Source organism: Nicotiana tabacum, chromosome 8 (assembly GCF_000715075.1).
Source record: "Nicotiana tabacum cultivar K326 chromosome 8, ASM71507v2, whole genome shotgun sequence".
In the NCBI taxonomy this organism is placed as follows: Eukaryota; Viridiplantae; Streptophyta; class Magnoliopsida; order Solanales; family Solanaceae; genus Nicotiana; species Nicotiana tabacum.
The window spans coordinates 72,056,906-72,077,078 of record NC_134087.1 but is presented as its reverse complement, the minus strand read 5'-3'; the positions used below and the strand labels follow the sequence as shown (position 1 = coordinate 72,077,078).

The following is a 20,173-nucleotide window of genomic DNA, read 5'->3' as shown; positions in this document are numbered from 1 at the left end:
CTTAAGTACAGTTTCAAAAAGTAAAAATAGAAAAGAGAGTAATTATGTCTAACTTCTCCTTCTTCATTCGTTTTTTGACAGAAGAAAAGGTCTCTTCCTTGTTTTAAATAGCTATGATGATACTATAAAAATATTTGTCATTTTTTTTTTTTTATATTTTTGTTCTCTTTATGTTTTTTAAGTTTTGTGATAAGTGATCTTACTTAAAACTTTTTTAATGGTACTTTAGACCTAATGGCAATACCTAATAAAAGTACATGTAATCATACTGTCTTTTGACATCTGCAGCAGCTTTTGGGTTCATTGATTTAACACCACCAACGAAAAGGAATCATAATGTCATCCATTTGGCATACTAAATATATGCATAATCTACAAACTCATGCCCCTCTTTCTACTCTTGACACTCCCCTCCCCCCCCCCCCCCAAAAAAAAAAAAAAAAAACTCCCAAGACCCCAAAAGAGATTGAAGATACTTACATAATATATCCGATGTTTAACCCCCCGTTTGTCCATAAAAAAAATTCTTTTTTTACAAGAAAAATTGAAAAATGGATTTGTCCATGAAATTTTACAAGTTTTTAGAATTTTTTCGAAAATGAGTTTTTCAAACCACTTTTTCAAAATTTTCAGAAAAACTATTTTTTCTCACTCACAAAACTGCAATATTTTTTCAAGTGAAATGCATGTCCAAGCATAATTTCAAATTTCAATATTATTTTTTAACTTAACTCAAATACTAATTTTTAAAAAATTTATGTCCAAACGCCTGCTAAATCTAATCAAACAATTCAAATTTCGCATTAATAACAAATTTAAAATGAGAATATACAATTAATCATGGTTAAATGATAAATATATTTATATACGTTTATTTGTTTGATGCAAATGTTAAATGCTGATAATTTATTTCCTGTACGCGGGTGCCGTTGAGATAGGTGCTTAGAATTCCAAACAATTAGGAAGCAAAGCGTGAAATCCAACTGATTTGATCTAACCTCTCGAACATATATTACCCAGCAGGAAAAGAAAAAGGGATAAAGCTTGAGATAGTACTCAATGATTGTTCTAAAGTAATAGTAAGAAGAAGCACAGACACAGAAGGCTTTAAGTACATACTCCCAATCATAGCATATAATAGGAAATTATATGATTATGAACAGCGTTTTGGTGCAGTCGAAACAGATAAATTACTACAATTTGGGATCATAACATGAACTCAACTTTCTTAATATTCTGGTAACGGGAATGAGGAAGAACTAATACCTGTGAAGGGTTGAGGAAGAATTAAAGTGCGAATGCATATTAAATAATCAAGCAGCATTCCTTTGCTTGGTGTAATATTGGGTGCATATAAGTTTTTGTCGTCTCTTATTATCATCGTTGTAGGATCAGGAGGTCCCGGTTTCGAGCAGTGAAAATAACCTCTTGCAGAAATGCTGGGTAATGCTGCATATAATAGACTCTTGTGGTATGGGTCTTCCCTGGATTCCGCATATAGCGAGAGCATAGTGCATCAAATTGCTCTTTTTTTAATTATTTAATTAGATATTACACAGGCTCTTCCTTTGATATTTTTGTTTGACTAAAAAGAGTTAGGTCTTTTTATAAACTAATTAAATAAGAAGATTTGAGGTAAATCCTAGCCAAAGATAATTCATCATAGATTTGAGACAGAGAATAAGAACAAGCAAGCATAGCTGAACATAAAGTTTAACCATAGCAATAGTTGAATCCCGTAATATAAGAAGAGGGTGATGATTTTCATAACATTGAATAATAATGAAGAATACATAGACAAAAAAGGTCACCGATCTTTAACAAGGTTGACACCAATACATTTGATATGATGAGATTAACGATGCATATTGAGGATCCGAGCTTCCTTGCTTCTTTCTCCTCAGCGAGAAGAAAGAGATGAAGATCCCTCTTCCTCCCTGAAAATATGTCTGTGTGTGAGAGTTTGTTCCGGCGCCCGTTCTTTATTCTCTCACCTAGTAGATACACTAGATATTTTTATTTACACAACGGTCATTAGCCAGAGTACCTAAGTTATTTAGTTGTTTTACCGATTGACCCTCTGATATACCGTAACATCCAATTCTCCATACAAGTATTCTGAGAACACCACCTCGGCCTTAGCCAAGGTGCTCGTTGCTATAGCATTGTACGAATACGACTTCTTCCCAAATGACTTTACCGTTCCTCTTTACGCAGATTCGTGTTTGGTCAGATTTCTACCCATACAGTTAGTCCCTCCGCCTATTGGGTTCGTCTTTTGGCGAGCTCGATGGACGGACTCTGTCGATTCGAAAGTTGTGAGAAATCTGAGCACTTTGGGCGATGGGCTAATACCTCGTGGTGAGGTAGCGACGTGACATTTTGGGAGCTACATCAGACTGTCACGTCAGTTCAGAATGTCATTAAAACTCATCATATGTCATTATGGCACACATTTTCTATGTATCGCATCGTTTCCCGTGCCATTTTCGTTTTCAAAATGGCGGCGTTTGGTTTTCCCGCTCGAGGTATTTATATCCCTATAAATAAGGGAAAATCTTACATTTGAATGATGTGCTTCCCAATCGCTCAAGAAAGACTTGCAGCTTTTCTTCTTTTCCTTCCGTTTCTCGCATTTCCCTTCCTGTTAAAAATTCTTGTGACCGCTACCTTTTTCCTTTATTATTCCCGATTTTTGCAACCAAAGAAGAGATGGCTAGTGCATCCTCCAACCCTGATAGTGTCGTTGGTGCCCCGGTACTGGAAAATGACATTCCCCCACTCGAAGAAGGAGTGGCTATGGTAGAGGATGAAAGTTTTCCGACGGTGGATGAAGTGGTGCCCCGCCCAAAGAACGCAAGGACTGACTTCAAGAGCCCTGTTGAGGATGAATTTGAACCTATTTTTCATGATGGATGTTGCGGCGCTCTCGGCGTTTAAAGCCAAATGGGCTATCCCTGATCACATTGAACTGGTTCCGGCGGATCGTGACATAGTGTATATACACCGTCCAAGCTACTATGCATTTTATGCGTATCCATTTGTCATCGAATATACGCTTCCTCTTCCTTCCTTGGCGGTGGAATTCTGCCGCTTCTATGAGGTGTGTCCGACTCAACTCTCTCCGTACATATACAAGCTCTTCCTTATGCTCATCAAGTACGCAGAACTGGCCAACCGAGTAATTTCTCTACAACACATGCTTCACCTCTTTGCCCCTCCCCCCCATTTTTATAGGGGAACGATGATTCACCTTCGTCACCGAGGAACCAAGGGTTTGGTGGTAAAGATGGATGACAAGGCCAATCACCGCTTCTGGGAGAACTTCTTCTACGTCCGAACAGAGCATGTGGTATCGAATCCTGCGGGGTTTTCTAAGATGTGGAATTTTGCCTGTAGGTCTTCCTTTCTTTTTACTTATTTTTTTAAAAATGGCGGTTGGTCGTCTCCCTTTAGTGACCTCGTCGAGTGTTTTTTTTTGTGTGCTTTTGCAGCCAAGAGAGTACCTTCTCCGCAAGTTGCAAATATTTGTGAGTGGGTGATCTCGATTCTGCCCCACACGATGGTGATTCGCGAATGGGCACCTTTCCACAAGAGGTTTGGGCTCAAACCATCTGCTAGTGAGTCGGTTTGTTTCGGCCTTAGTTACTTTATTCTCCGCTCTGTATTTTTCTTTAACTTATATCTCCGTTTGATTGAATTTCTCTCCTTGGCAGGTCGGAGAGGAGTGAGAAGGGCGAGGGCTCTTGTCCTTACTTTTCGTCAGTCGGTTTCTTCTACCAGGCCCGTACCAAGGGTAGCTGTGGTGAGGGCATCCAAAGTCTGGCTATTCCGCGGACCGCATCCGTGTCTGAACCTATTCATTCGGAGGCTGCTCTTCGGTCAGACACTCCGGTCCCCACAATTCATTCGGCGGACAAACTTTCTCATGATGGTGGCAAAGAGGCTCCATCAAAGAGGCGGAGGATAGTGTCGGAAGGGGCGTCTTTGATTGAAACGCCCTCGAGGGACGACCCTATTTTGGCGGTGTCTGAAGCCGGCGGTGATGTCAACTTGGGTGTGGAGGCGATGCCTATTTCGATCGTGGAAGAGGCTGGTGTGGCAGGGGGACATAGTTCGGAGGCCACCGCATTTGTTCTGAGCGGTCCATCATCGTCTCGGCAGGGTCGTGCCCGTTCTTCGGCTAATGAGAGGTTGAAGGGCGTAGTGGTAGATGATTATATCTGATTCTGACATTGATTCTGAGGATATAAGGATGTTCAAGGAAAGTTTTACCAGGGTAAATGTGAGGGCGGAAGGTCCTTCTCGTGTGCTCAAAATTCCATCGAACCTTAACCTGTTGGAGGACACGGTGAACTTGATGCCCCAATTTGACCTTCTGTGCTCTTCCGCCAAAAGCATGTCTCTTCGGGAGATTAGTGATTCCGGTTTGTCACACGACATGGTTGGGATGGCCTTCAGGGTGAGTTTCCTTTTGCTATTTTGTTGTTTTTTGCCATTTGCTTTTGCTGATTCTTCCTCTTTTTTTTAGACTTACATGCTGGAGATCGAGAGTGCTCGTCGGGCTGAAACGCGGGCCGATGTCTTACTAAAAATGGCCGCGAATTATCGCCGATATCGCGACAGGTGCATGAGATGCACGTGCAGCTTAGGGCGGGCAGTAACACTCAATCCCTTAGGGAGGAGTTGGAGAAGATGGATGATGATTTGATGCATTCTATCTGCAGATGTTGCGAGCTCGAGGGGCTACTATGGGCCAAATATGAGGAGCTCGAGTTGGGCAAAGAGGTTGCGGCGGAATGCGAGGATATACAAGTGAAGGTATTGTCTTTGTGAGCCGAGCTTGAGAAGAATGCCACTAGAGTTGCCAATCTAAGTACAGAGTGGACGAAGAAGGTGGCTGAGCTAGAAAGGAAGGTGATCGAGTTGGAGAGGGCTTAGGGAGCCCGAGTAGCGGCTTTGGCGAGGGTAGCAGAGTTGGAAAACATTATCCGCGTCCTTAGGTCTGAACGGGAAGCCGAGAGGGCGACGACCACACTGAGGGAGGCAAAGCTCGAGGAGCAGATTGGTAAGCTCGAGTGGGATGCTTCGAACCTGGGAGACCAAGTTGTGGTTCTCGAGGCCGAGAAGGCGCATTTGTTAGCTCACCCCCCCCCAATAATATGCTTTGTTGCTGTCCCCCGCCGTTTTTTGTACAAGATATGGGTCCATGAGGAGGCCCAACGAGATATATACAAGGGTTTATGGGTGGCGGGGAGCATTCCTAAGGCCACTTTTGAACATGCTCGAGTTAAGGCACGCGAGACTCGTCTTGACTGTGGTTACGACCCTGCGACACCGGAGGCTAGCGAAGACGCTGAGGTCGAGGATGAGCTTGCTTCCGATGATGACGATGTTGGAGGGGGCGATGATGGAGACAAAGTGGTCGGCCCGAGCGTGAAGGGAGGTGGTGTCATGGATAGTGTTGATGCTAAGTGAGACCTTTGTGCATTTAATTTGTCCTTTTGTACTTAGTTTAGTTTTTTTTGTACTTGGTAGGCTGGGTGGGGGGTCCGCTTCTTTGGCCCTTTGTCAGATACTTATCTTTTCTTTGAATGAAATAGTCGGCTCGTCTTCGTTTATATGTTTTTGGCTTTCCCTTCTCTTTTCCTTTTCGAATTTCTTGGATTTTCTCGCAATAAGTCCCTAACTTCTGATATTTGATTTGAGCGGGATCGAATTCGACCTACTAATTTGAAGACTTTGTTAACCCGATTGGGGTCGAATTTCATCTTGTAGATTTGAGCGAAGTTAATTTGGACTTGTTAATTCGATCGAGGTCGCATTTTGTCTTGTCAGTTTGAGCGAAGTCAACTTTGGCTTGTAGATTCGAGCACGATCGAATTTTGACTCGCCAACTTGGGCGGTGTTAGTTTTGACTTGTAAATTCGAGCAAGGTCGAGTTCTGACTTGCCAACTTGGGCGGAGTCAGTTTTGACATTGTAAATTCAAGCGAAGTTGAATTCTGACTTGCCAACTTGGGCGGAGTTGTTTTGACTTTGTAAATTCGAGCGAGGTCGAATTCTGACTTGCCAACTCAGGCGAAGTCAGTTTTGACTTTGTAAATTCAAGCGAGGTCGAATTCTTATGCAATTTTAGTTCTTAAGCACTAAATTTGCCATATCATTTGTGAGAACTTCATTAGTTCATTTCTTTCTTATGCAATTTGCTTTCTCTCGTTCCCCCATGTAAGAATTTTGAAAATTTTGTGCTTTAAATTATATTTTTCACTTAAATGGGCCCTTTTTAAGTAGTTGATCTGATAATGGGGTCCTAAAAATGACCAATGGTCTAAATGATAATTTTTCAAGGGTAAAAAAAAGAAAGAAAAGCAACCAAATAATAATCTCACTCTCACTTTGCACTTTTGAAATTTGAATGTCAGCAAGAATCATTTGCCTGCTAAAGCAAAAAGGAAGAGCCTTATAATAAAGAAAAAGGATTATTATTATTAGGAAAAAAGAAAAAGAAAGCTCTAAATTAAGTTGCCAACCCATATTTCAGAAACTCTGTGTGTGTAGTTGATTATCATAAGTCTTTTTTTTGTTTCTTTTATAGTAAGTGTATTAGTATAATCCCAGATGAGAACAACTTTCTTTATTTATCATACTCTTCTTCTTCTTCTTCTTTTCTCTGAAATTCTCCATATCTTTATTCACTCACACCATCTTTGATCTTCTTTGTTAATGCAAGATCCAAAGAACTCTTCACAAGCAAGGTAACTTCTCTCCTTCCTCTTCTTCCTTTAATTTCAATTTTTTTTTTCTTTGAAGTTACATGCTGTCAATTTTACCCTGGGGTGGATGAAGAATCCTGAATTATAAACAAATGGTTTATCTTATACAAACTGACAATATAAAGATTTTTACACTATTACTATAATTTAGTGTCAATTAATAAATATGTTGTAACACAAGAAGAGTTGTGATATGTGTCTTCACTAGTTATCCGGCATCACAAAATATTTTGATCCCATTACAAAAAGAAAGTATATCGATGTTACTTAATTTTCAAATTAACCTAATTTTCATGACCTAACCAAGAAAACCTTGAGACATCAACAAGAAGAACCTGAGTTAATTTGATCAATCGTGTTTTATAATTCCTATATAATTTACCCATAGAAAAAATACTACTACTACTCCTTCATGAGAAGATACGATCAAGATCAATTAGTGAAAGATATACTGACCTGACGAGGTAAGAGAAGACTAGTTGTCTCTTATGTTTCTCTTATTAACAACAAGGATATTTCCCTTGAATTGAGAAATGTAATATGCCTCAAGATGAGTTGTATTATTGTTCCCTAAGTCAAACTAGTCCAATTTATAAATGCGACACCTCCATACATTTTCAAGTTATTATTTTATCATATATTAGGGAAGTATTTTGGATTTGAATACGTAAATTGATACAAGACGGAGTTGCAATTAGCAGAATGCAATTCCAATCCCAAGTTGAATCCACCCCCGCCTCCCCCCCCCCCAAAAAAAAAAAATTGATGAAAAGTTGTTGTGCATAACTTAAAAGTGAATTCACTGCCTGTTAGTTGGGCTTTTTTACCTCAGCAAATGGCCCGATTTTCAGTATAGGCTGGTCTCTCCATGTGACGTAGAAATGACTCCAGGTAGTCACTCTAAAAAGGCTGCAATTTAGGAATTAATCAGTGCGTTCTGAATTTTAATTTTTCAGGACAAAAATATTATGAATTGTCCTAAATTCACGATAAAAATAAGTATTAATTAATCTCTAAATAGCATATATGAGAATGGGTATATGTGCACTTGCTCCTCATGTGACACAATACATTTTAGGCGCATATTAAAAGCCTTAACATCCTCTAAGATCAATGATTTCAACTGTTTGATAAAGACTGAATCAAACTTTGACCTAATCCTGAAGGACTTGTTCAACAGAACTGTCTAATGTCTATTCGTCCATCAATTAGAATTAGAAGTCTAGCCCTTTTCGAGAGTTCGATACAGTCTAGAGAATTTCAATTGACCTGCTTTTTGTGTGTCTGTGTGTGCTTTTTTTAATTTTATTTTTATGCTTGATGAGGACAACCATATTAAATACTCGTAGATGAATTAAACTTATACAGACAGACAGTATAAATATTAACCCGTTTTAGCAGGTTATTTGCATACTTCTTTTGGTTATTAGTTTATATTTACTATTGACAGTTACACGCGATTAAATTTCGTAATTATATAAATATTTTTTACGTCATATATAAAAGTTAAAACTGATCAATATATATACATATGTTTTTGTAGGAAGGCTTGGTACCAAAAAGCAATGGAAATGGCCTCTCTATGGAAAACCTTCGCCAAGCCAAGTGAAATTCCCACAAGAAATCCAACATTATGGAGAAGCATTTCAAAATCAACAGAGATTTCAACCACTACAAATAATTCCAATAATAGACAAAAGCTAAGAAGATGCACCTCTTTAAGGGTAGCAACTTCTTTTACTAGAGTTTGTCTATGTGCACCAATTTCTTCCTATACAGAAGTATTTCAAGTAGATCATGTTCCACCTAGAAAAAGTAATAGTTATCCTCCAATTAGATCAAAGCAAATCACCATTTCACAAGAAAGAATTCCAAGTGGAAGAATGAGTATGGAAGGAAGGAAAATATTTAGAGGAAAATCATTGACTGATGATGTATTAATGAGGAGATTTGTGGTTGAAGAAGAAGCAATGATGCAAGTTAGGAGAAGGAATCAAATGGAAGTTATTAGGAGAAGAAATTCTCTTAGAAGAAGAAAAAAACTTGGCCCGAGTCCTTTAAGTAGAATGGTTTTGGCTGAGGAAAATTGAACTTTTAGTTTCTAAATTACTACTTAATTTGCCATTGCCATTTGAGTTTGTCTCAGTTTTTTCTTAAATGGTGTTTGCCTCATGGTTTGTGTCTCTTGATGACACTTTTTTGACATTTTCTACCAAAAAGATAGTGATAATGAAAAATCTAAGGTTGTATCAACAAATATTATTTCGTGTAACATTAATTAATTTTTCGAGCCGAGGTTTATTGGAAACAACCTTTCTATCTTCATAAAATATGGATAAAGTTTACGTACACAGTACCTATTCCCAAAAACCCACTTGTGGGCCGCACTGAATATGTTGTTGTTATTGATTAGTTATAATATTTCACGAAAACTCTAATACCAAGTAAATCGATATATATGTTTTATATCTGTATAAGCTTTTCCCATGAAGAGAAAAAGTAGGAAGTCAATCTTAGATAATAATTCCTTATTTTATTTTAATTATTCTCTTAATTAAGTTTTAGTCCTTGTCACATAGCTCATCAATCTAACATCAGAATTCACCATATTTTATGAATTTATTGTACCTTCTTAAAAGGGTCATAACTCAAACCAAAGGACAACAAAAATTCTTGGATCCTTTTGTGTAAGAAAGGGATGAAGTTGACCAGTATCTTAGTTAGGTGTTGCATCACCTAAACTACTTGATTTTGATTTAACATGACATCGAGCAAATTAATAAAAGAATATTGGTGATGCAATTGGAAGAGTATATATCAAGTAATGAACCGCAGCAACCAACGATCTCTAGCCCATGTTATGAGCATGAATTGCACCTGTGTCATTTTCAATTCCCTTTTGCTTTCGAACAGATCTAATTATTAAAGTTAGAAATGTTATAAATGAAGGTCAACCAGCTCTAATTTTGATCGTGTTGTTTTCCATTTGTATTAATACTGTATGTTTTTGTAAGTGGTTATTTCATTTATTATCGTTAATGTCGTAATTTAATTACGTAATATGGTGGTTTTACTTAAACTCAAACCTCCGCTTAAATACATTGTAATATCATGATACTTATTAGATTTGTTCTGGTAGCTTTTTTGCATTAAAATGAGTCGTGTGAATAGGTCATTTGGAGGCTATTTAGAACCACTAGGAACAGTGCTAATTTGATTCTGTCTTACATTTAGGAGAAAAACAAAAACAAAAAGTGAATGATAAAAAGTTTATTTATATTTGTTTAACGGAGCAACACGATTAAAATTAGTAGAGGACAAGAATGTCCATTATTGCTTGAGATAAGGAGATCGAAGTTCTCTAAACTGAGGGTCCAATGCCATCCATAATTTGTGATTAGAATTTGATTGCTATAAGTTTTTTCAAATATGGGCTATCGTGATGGCCAATTTTAGAAAGTAACATATGCCAAAAATTCAGTTGGTAAATTAAGCTTCAAAAGAAAGAAAAAAAAAAACAATAACACTAAAGTCAGGCGTTGGAGGAAGAAGAAAAGGAAATGCCTTGCTTATGTTATGTAGTGAAATTGATTTAGATTTTTCCAAACATAAAATTATTCAACTCGAAAGACTTAACATTAACAGCTGCAAATTTAAGCACAAATGACATAGTGATTAATTTGTAGATACTTAAAAAAAAATTCTCATGTTAGTGTCTCGTTTTACTGCAAAAGCGCTTGTGGTGTTTCGGTTGTGAAAACTAAGCTAGCGTTTGGATCAGTGGCGGATCCAAGAGTTGTCAAAATATAAATAATTAGATACATCAAAAAATCAAAGGGAGTCAATGTAAATAAATATACATAAAATAAAAAAAAATTATCTAGCAAAATAGCGTAATTTTCCGGCGAAGGTGTGTCGTTCGACACCCCTTGCTTCAATATTGCTCCGCCACTGGTTTGGATATAGATTTGGTTGAAATTTGAAAAAAAAAGAGTTTTTGAAGATTTTGGATATGTATTTTACTTGAAAAGAATTTGAAGTTTTGTGAGTAAAAACATTCAAAATTTCAAAAACTACTCTAGAACTGTTTCTAGGATTCTGTCAAAAAAATAGTTAAAATCTATAGATAAATTGTATATATTTGAGAACATCATTTTAAAAAAAGCTCCCAAATTTTATGGCCAAATCGGGAGCTAAAAATTGTAGTATCACGTTTGTACTATGTTTCCTTTTAATTGTAAAAATAGCGCAAGATATCACTGTCATTGTCACCCCAATGTTGTCAAGACAAAAAATAATCCAAACGGAAATACAGATAAAGAACCAAACCTAATAGCTGAGGCTGGCCAAATTATTGAGTGACAAAGTGGCCAACCTCCCCTACCTCCAACCCCTGCCAAAGAAAAAAAAAACTTTTATTATTAATGTTTTTTATACTACTAATTAAGCTGCTCGGGTCAGCCTCAATTTCTAGTTTCGACTAATTAATTTGGTATTTGGGTATGTCTCCGTTAGTATTCACCAGGTAGGAGGAGTAGGGGAAAAAAGAAGTCAAAAAACGACAAAAAGAAAGGGGAAATCCAGCAAGCAACAAAGAACCAGATTCTGAAGTAGTTGGCTAATTTAGAGTCGAAAAGTCTAAAAGGAGCACCATCTTATTTTGTATATATGGAGCTGAGATTCTAGAGAGAGAGAGAGAGGACAAAAAGGGTAGCTGAAGGTGGAGGTAGCTCATCTTTTCTTCTAGCAGTTGCCTTTTGAGCTGTCGTTTCAGCTTTCTGAAAGGTTTTTATGGAAGAACTAAACCATCACTTGAGGTATACATACAAGAGTTCTTTCTTTTTTGAATTAATTTACTTTTCTGGGTCGATTTCTTAGGATTAATTCTGCATACTCTTCATGCTAATTTTAGGGATAAAAATGTCACCTTGTTTTTTTCTTTTTCAAAGATTCTTTATGGGAAAATTCAAATTTTTCTTCTTCGTTTCAAGTTAAGGATACTATTTCTTCTTGAAAAAAAATCCCTTCTTCTTGTTTTTTCAACTCACTGTGTGGATGTGTGTTTCTGTATGGTGTAAGACTTGGTAGTGAAAATTGTGGGTCTGTCGTTTTTTTTTTTTTTTTGTGAATGGTTTTTTTTTGGGGGGTTCTTGTATAATTTCTAAAATATTCTTTGTCCGTTACATTCTTCGTAACTGTCAAGGAAATAAGGACAAAGTAACATACTTTCCTTAAACCCTGTAATTTTAGCGTTACTGTAATAAAGTACCTCTCTTTATCTGTCGTATTCCTTGTGTGCTTTTTGTTAAAACCAGAAATTAAGCAGAAAAATGGACATCAAGGGTGAATAATTCTAATTATCTTGGTAGCTTGCAAAACAGCTAAAGGAATTGAAAAAAGATAAAGAAAGAGTATTATGAAATCATTTGGATGATAGATAACCTGAACTTCTGTTTGTTATGTTTCATTGCTAGTGACAAATTTACCCTTTTAGTTTGGTTCCATCTAGTTTTTGAAGGTTGAATTTGAAAATCAACTCAGATAATGAAATATCAACAGAAGAAATTAAAGGAACCATAAAAATCATTTTCCTGTTTGTCTTTCCCTTTTTCTTAATGGTTTTGTAACCCCCCCCCCCCCCTTCCCGATCACCTTGTATCACCTGAATGTGCAAATTTAAACTTATGGAAAAGTCTCTACCTGATATCATTTACATAAAATACTAAACAAACAACTAAGGAAATTAGACGATTTGCAAATATTTGTGTTAGGTGTCACTGCCTTCTCATTGACATGCATCAAAATGCCTCCATCTGGATTTCGTTCTAGAATATTTCTGTTCAGTATAATAAGAAATTATGCGAATTTCATATGTGCACTTTTAGTATTATCAAATGTTGCTTTGGCGCTGGATGTGTTCAATTAAGTTTATTTTCCTTTTCTTCAGGTTGACACAGTAATGCTAGAAACATGGGTAAAAAAGGAGGTTGGTTTTATGTCCTCAAAAGGATTTTTGCGTGCAACTCCAGGAAGAAGCTTACTTATGTAAGTTTATAAAAATCCGATTCCTTTGAACTTGATTGTGTAAGATCATTGATGTTAGCTCATAAAGAAATAAACTACTTCAACAATTGATTCAGTTGTCCTTTTTTTTTCTTCCTAACTTCTAAAACTAGTTGAGATCCTGTTTTATAAAATGGACCATGATCGCCTTAAATATTACTGAATAGATTATATCAGGACTGGGGTAAGAACTTGCAGGATATCTATGGTTCAAACATTGTAATACAACCCTTACCTTAATTGGATGATTGTTACAGGGATCAGCGAAGAAAAATGCTAAGGAAAAGAAGAAGGCTCGTAGAATACTGAGACATGGAGAGTTCAAATCATTCCTCTTTCGAGAACCAAGCAGTATTGAGAAAATACTGGGGGAAGTTGATGATCAGAAACTACTTGTTAGGCCTCCTGCTTCTGAACAATCTGGCGTTCCATCTGCATTGCCTGTGAGACCAACTTCCCCGAGAATCAGTTCACCTAGAGCTGCATCTCCTCGAAGTTCTTATAGTGCTGCATCTCCTAGGGCTGCTTCTCCAAGGATCGCCTCTCCAAGAGCAGCTTCTTCGAGCGTCATCTCTCCTAGTGCAGCTTCTCCAAGGGCTACCTCTCCTAGGGCAGCTTCTCCAAAGGCTACCTCTCATAGGGCAGCTTCTCCAAAGGCTATCTCTCCTAGGGCAGCTTTTCCAAAGGCTATCTCTCCTAGGGCAGCTTCTCCAACGGCTACCTCTCCTAAGGCAGCTTCTCCGAGGGTCTCTTCCCCTAGAGCTACTTATCCTGAGGTGAGTAGGAACCACAAAGAGATTAGCTATGCTAAGAGACTAGAACCAACTTTGACGCTCCATCTTGCAGCAACCAAGATACAGGGAGCCTACAGACGGCACATGGTAAGGTTCAAGATAACTCCCTCATGCAATGTTTGGCTGAAAATAGCATTTAACAACATAGCTTGATTTTTGTGAGCTAGCTAGATCTTGAGTGATAAGTTATAAGTCATGTTATTGCAAACTCATGATATAACTTTAATTAGCCTGCCAAGTAATCGTTTCCATGTCTGCTGCAACTATTTATTTTTGGCAAAGATAAGCATCAAAATGAAAGAGTAAATTAATTATGTGATGAGCTTTGTGCTCTCTTAAATATTTGTGGCTCTCTTAGTCTAAGATTTGGGCGCTTTTTCTATGGAGAAATTCCCTACTGTATGTTACAGAACCTGGTAACAGGTAAACAAAGTTCTAGCCCTCTTATTAAAGCGTGTATGAGTTTCATGGTTTCAGGCACATTTCTACCTACAAAGTTAGTTTCTACCACTATTGGTCTTATTACTGCAGTTCCACTTGATCTGCAGAAATCCTTTGATCTTTGTCACTGAGTATTTACTTTATGATAGTTTGACTTGAGCATTTAAGCTTCACGATTCATTCTTATATTCTGAGCTTCTGGAGATCTTATACCTGTCACTATTTCTTTTAGTAGATTGTCTGTGAAACGGACAAAATTTAACTGATCATAGAAAGACCACTTTCCTTGGCCAGGAACTCCTTTCTTTATGAAATTTTCATAAAAATAAAGTAACTTGCAGATTATCTGAAATAGGGTATAAAACCAGAGATTGAATTTTTTTAAAATCGTTTTCAAGAAACTAGTGAGTTCCTCCATTTCTGGTACTAATGGCTTTACTGCTAAAGAATTATGCTCGTGAAGCATGGAAAATTCAGAGTCTGCATTCGTCTGTCAAAAGCTTCTTGGATATTCGAGTAATTTAGTTATTTTCAGCTTGTTAGAAAATCTTTTTATGTCAAAGAAAACAATATAGAATTGCGCGTTATGATTGTTACTCCTCTTGATTCAAGTAGGGGGTGAATAGAAGTTCACTGCTCATAAAAAGATTGAAAAGAAAAACATTAGACTCCTTTCCCATTTTCTCCCTTTCCCTGAACAGTTCATATTGGTGGGACAAGAATATATTTGGTTCCAAAGAGAGTATATCAATTGCTAATAATAAGTGTTATATGTCCTATGCGAATGTGCTCTGCTTTACAGGGAAGGAGGAGTTTCAGGTCTTTGAGGGGTTTAGCAAGACTTCAAGGAGTGGTCAGAAACAGAAATGCAAAGCGGCAGACAGCAAATGCCATGAAGCAAATGCAGCTTCTAGTTAGGGTTCAAATGCAAATTCAGTCAAGGAGAACTCAGATGTTCCAGACACTCCAAAGTCAAGCTTACACGAATGATAAAGAAGCTGAGAGCACCCTAAGCAAATGGACTCAGGTGGTAAGTTTAAACTGCTACATATCTTGAGGTGTTCACCTATTTAGTGGTGTTGATTTAGGCTGATGCCATATCTTGGAGGAACTGTTTGCGTACATTCTTTAGTTGATTTAATTTTATTCAATTAAATTGTGTGTTTTTCCTCATTATTGGTGCTTTTGCTCCTTGATTATCTTGTGAAAGAATTGATGGATTCTTCCAATGGTCAAAGATGGTATGCAGCTTCTTCAACAATGCCATTTAAATTCTAGGATTTTTGCACATATACTGCGGTATAAGGATATGAGAGTTCTCGAATCGTTCTTTTCTTTTTCAAACATATTTTGAATTACCTCTGATGTTAAAATCGAAATTTTGGTTTAGACTGAGGCAGGTAACCATGATGATTGGGATAATAGTGTGCTAACTAAAGAAGAGGTAGAAGCAAGGCGTCGAGAAAAAGTGGAGGCCGTAATCAAGAGGGAGAGAGCAATGACCTATGCATATTCTCACCAGGTACAAGCTTATGTCCTTTAGCAATTAAAGAATCTGTGGTGGGAAAGAGGTCCATAGGTGTAAATTTGCTTTTATCATGCCAGAAATTCATCATTCTATTTCGTGCAACCTGTGGAAATGCCAAGTTATTTAGATATTTTCTCTTAGCGCTTCTCTTGCTTACCACTTCTTTCTATTATACAAGTTGCAGTACTAAGTGCATCATAACAGTTTCTCGCCATCTGTTTCGCCAAGTTATTTAGATATTTTCTCTTAACAGTTCTCTTCTTACCAAGTCTTTTACATAATACAAGTCCTGGTGCTAAGTCATCACAAAAATTTCTCGCTGTTTGTTGCTCTTGTTGTTTTTGGCTAACCTTAAGCCAGCGCCTTTGCACTTCAAAGACTTCAAAAACAAAATGCCCTTGGCAAATTGCCACAAACGTCAGAACTTTCAATTATCTTGTTTCCACTTCCTATTAGTGATTATCAAGGTAGGACATTTAATATCACATTGGTTCAAAGTACTTGAACATTGTGTGTTATTGTTGGGTAAGACATGTTGACAAACTCAATACACTTATTACTCTATGATGGCTTACCGTGTCTGCGTTCCTCTTTCTATCAGTTGGGGAAAAGCAACCCTAAATCAGCTGTGGACATCCGAGCTAGTGGAATTCCTTGGTGGTGGAACTGGTTGGATCACCAGCTACCTCCAGGAAATGATTCCGAGAGCCAATCTGCTGTGAAAGACGTCCATGTAACTCCACCAAGGGCAATTTCAGAGCACAAACCAAGTCCATGGCGTCTAAGTCATAACTTCAGACGCCTCCATTTAGATAATGACAGTCATGAATCAGTTACACCGAGGTCAACTAAGTCCGCAGTTCCACTAAGGGGCAAACTAATGCATACTCCCAGAAGAGCATCATCACCAATGAGCAGCATGAGCGTATCAAATTACTCAAGACGCCGAGCTAGTGCTGCTAATTCCCCTTTCAGTCACTCCTTTAAGGATGACGACAGCCTCACGAGCTGTCCTCCTTTTTCAGGTCCCAGTTACATGTCACCAACCATCTCAGCCAGAGCTAAATTCAGAGGAAAAAGCATTCCTGAGGAGAGAAACACAGGTAGCACCCCATCAAACAGCTCAAGGAGGAGGTTATCGTTCCCTTTGACTCCAAGGTCTGGCAAAGATGCTACTTCTCTAAGGGATCACGAGTCTACGGGAGATCATATGAGTGTGGGTTCTACTGCTTCGACACCCTCTGTAGTTGGAAGGAAACCATTTAACAGATTTGTGTGATTATATATCTTGTATGACTTCTTTTGACGTCTGTATTTAGCTCCGAACGTGGTGGGTTTTTTCTTTTCTTTTTCTTTTGATGTGTATTTATTGGTGTATGATGTTCACACAATACTGATGTAAAATAATGAAGTATGTCAATCTAGACGGTTTTGCAAAGATTCAGTGTGCCCATTCTCTTTATTAAGGGAAAGAAATCAGGTGTTTCAATGATCATATGCTTGAACACAGATGTTTACATTTTTTGGAACTTTAGTGTAAGATGTTAGAATGTTTATGAGACAAAATTTGCGTGTACTCCTAAGCTCCCAGGGGGTACCTTTTTTAATTTTTCATAAAATGAATGGGGGTGTCATTTGTGTTGAAGACTATTCAAAGTTGGAGTCGAAAATTTAAATTATTTAGGATTTTGTATTTGCTAGTTTTTTAGATTATTGTTTAAATATTGGTCGCCATGACCGAAATTCTTGTTCCCCAACCTATAACAAATAGAACGTACATTGATATGAAAAAAAGGAAAACTTAGTGTCATTTCTTCTTCTTTTATTTCATAATTTTTTAAAAAGTAATTTTGTTATAAATTCTACAATTTTAAAAGAAAACGTATTAGGTCACAAGGACTTACTTGGTAGCTATATTTAAACTTTAGGTAGAACATAAAAATGCCTATATAAAAGTTCACTCTGCAAATATAGATAAGTACCACACCTTTAAATTAATGATCCCTGTTAAAGAGTTTTTGATAAAGAATATGAAATAGTGAGTATCTCTAATAGAAGTATTGAATGTTTGAAGTTGTCAAATATCCCACATCTGTGGTTAACACTTTTGTTTGGGATTTTTTCCCTTTAAAATGAGGCCTAATGTTTAGGATTTAAACACACCTCTTATTTGCCTTCTTATCTTCTTAAGACATTTGTATCTTCTCTCTTTAATATTATTTCACTTGTATTTTTGGAGTGGACTAAAATATTGGTTGTGTTCGAGAAAATAGGCAAAATTGGTCGAACCTCGTAAATTCAGGTGTTCCTTTTAGTGTTGCTTTATTGTCTTATTTATTATTTGGTGGTTGTCATAATTTTTGGTATAGTAGTTGTGACTCATTCACACTATATACATTTGGCTTTCGCAACAATTGGTATCAAAGCCAAGGTACTGTCTAAGTATGCTATGTGGTTGCAACATAGTCTGATCTTCCATATCAGAAAAGATTTATCTTGGTAACTGAGTCAAGGTTTTTGTCTGAGTATGCTCTGTGGTTGCAGCTTAATCTGATCTTCCACACCATAAAGGAAATAATCTTGATTTGTGTCGTCAGCTATTAAATAATATTTGTGTCAAAGATGGGAGACAATAAACAAGAAGAATCTACATCAAGTGTCAACAATACGTCATTATTGGCATCTTCGCTTATGACAAAAATTGTGTCAAATGCAAAATTTGCGGTAGAAATTTTTGACGGGTCAGGACATTTTAGGATGTGGCAAAGCGAGGTTCTAGATGTCCTTTTTCAATTGAAGAAAAAAGACCAGATGTTATTGGAGAAAAAGATTGGAGAATTATCAACCGTGTTGCTTGCGGTACCATTTGATCCTACCTTGCTAGAGAGCAGAAATATCCATACACAAAGGAAACTTCTGCAAGTAAATTATTGGAAAGTACTGGAGGATAAATTTTTGAAGAAAAACAGTCAAAATAAATTGTACATGAAGAAGAGACTGTTTTACTTCACCTATGTTCCTGGTACCACGATGAATGAACATATCACCAGTTTCAATAAGTTGGTCACATATTTGCAAAATATGGATGCAACTTTTGATGATGGTGACTTGGCCTTGATGTTGTTGGGGTCACTTCCTGATGCGTACGAGCACCTTGAAACTACTCTACTCCATCGGAATGACGAAATTTCTCTCAGAGAAGTTTGTTCGGCTTTGTACAGCTATGAACAAAGAAAGGGAGAAAAACAGAAGGGCGGAGAAGGAGAAGCACTAGTTGTGAGGGGTCGTCCTCAAAATCAAACGAGGACAAAGAAAGGAAGATCCAAGTCAAGATCTAGACCCAGCAAAGATGAATGTGCATTTTGTCGAGAAAAGGGGCACTGGAAGAAAGACTGTCCGAAGTTGAAGAATAGGGCCAAACATAACAATGGAAAGGCCATTATGGATTCAAATGTAGTTGATGGTGATGATTCAGACTTCTCATTAGTTACAACAAATCCATCAACATTATCAGACATATAGTTGATGGACTCGGCTTGTAGCTATCATATGTGTCCCAACAGGGACTGGTTCGTGAATTTTCAAGAAGGAGAATATGGAGTCGTCCACACAGCGGATAACAACCCTCTTACCTCATATGGCATTGGTTTAATATGATTAAGGAACCATGATGGAATGATCAGAACATTAACAGATGTTCGATATGTACCGGGTTTGAAGAAAAATCTCATCTCTATGGGAGCCCTAGAATCAAAAGGGTTCAAAATCATTGCAGAAAATGGAGTGATGAGAGTATGCTCTGGTGCACTAGTAGTAATGAAGGCTAATTGGAAGAACAATAACATGTACCGTTATCGCGGTAGTACAGTTATTGGGACAACGACAGTAACATCCAGTGACGAAAAAGAGGCAGAAGCAACCAGGCTATGGCACATGCGCTTGGGACATGCTGGAGGAAAATCCTTGAAAACTCTATCAGATCAAGGATTGTTAAAAGGAGTAAAGGCTTGCAACTTGGAGTTTTGCGAGCATTGTGTCAAAGGGAAACAGACAAGGGTTAAATTTGGTACAACGATCCATAATACTAAAGATATTTTGGATTATGTACACTCTGATGTTTGGGGTCCTTCCAAAACACCTTCATTGGGTGGTGTCACACCTCTTTTTTTCCTACACCCCGGAAAGGGTATAAGGGAGTTTTTTTCAACTTAAAGTGACAATCGAAACGGGATTCATTTATTATTAAAAATTCAGAGTCGCCACTTGGGATAATTTATGGTGTCCCAAGTCACCGGTTCAAATCCCGAATCGAGGAAAAGATTGACTCTGTTTTACAGTCCGCGGACACAGAAATCCGGGTAAGGAATTCTGTTAACCCGGGAGAAGGTGTTAGGCATTCCCGGGTTCCGTGGTTCTAGCACGGTCGCTCAACTGTTATAATTGGCCTATTATCTGATTTTAATACATGTTGCCTATGGTTCAATTTTAACTTATTAACTGCTCTTATTCATTTTTAGGAAGATTGCAACGTCATTTAAAATATGTCTTGAACCACGTCACATAAATGCACCC

General features: G+C 37.5%; 2 protein-coding genes across 3 annotated transcripts; both read left to right on the top strand.

Annotated features, from left to right (window-relative positions):
- Positions 1-8,340: 8,340 nt before the first annotated feature.
- LOC107773591 (uncharacterized) lies at positions 8,341-8,865 on the top strand. The gene has a single exon (XM_016592995.2). The coding sequence runs from the start codon at positions 8,341-8,343 to the stop codon at positions 8,863-8,865; it is 525 nt and encodes a 174-aa protein (XP_016448481.2).
- A 2,174-nt stretch (positions 8,866-11,039) lies between these two features.
- LOC107773600 (protein IQ-DOMAIN 13) lies at positions 11,040-17,039 on the top strand. 2 transcript variants are annotated; one of them, XM_075219356.1, is made up of 6 exons: positions 11,040-11,592; positions 12,723-12,820; positions 13,096-13,719; positions 14,876-15,100; positions 15,464-15,595; positions 16,203-17,039. In XM_075219356.1, the coding sequence occupies exons 2-6, from the start codon at positions 12,746-12,748 to the stop codon at positions 16,878-16,880; spliced, it is 1,734 nt and encodes a 577-aa protein (XP_075075457.1). In that variant the 5' UTR covers positions 11,040-11,592; positions 12,723-12,745; the 3' UTR covers positions 16,881-17,039. The 2 variants fall into 2 exon arrangements, with proteins under 2 accessions (XP_075075457.1, XP_016448490.1); XM_016593004.2 differs by having other exon boundaries at positions 14,876-15,103.
- Positions 17,040-20,173: the final 3,134 nt, after the last annotated feature.

Bases quoted from the DNA above. Each gene is read 5' to 3' on its own strand.
- LOC107773591 (XM_016592995.2), top strand. From the start codon at position 8,341: ATGGAAATGGCCTCTCTATGGAAAACCTTCGCCAAGCCAAGTGAAATT.
- LOC107773600 (XM_016593004.2), top strand. From the start codon at position 12,746: ATGGGTAAAAAAGGAGGTTGGTTTTATGTCCTCAAAAGGATTTTTGCG. The intron at 13,720-14,875 runs GTAAGGTTCAAG...TCTGCTTTACAG, and splicing joins GAGCCTACAGACGGCACATG to GGAAGGAGGAGTTTCAGGTC. The intron at 15,596-16,202 runs GTACAAGCTTAT...TCTTTCTATCAG, and splicing joins CCTATGCATATTCTCACCAG to TTGGGGAAAAGCAACCCTAA.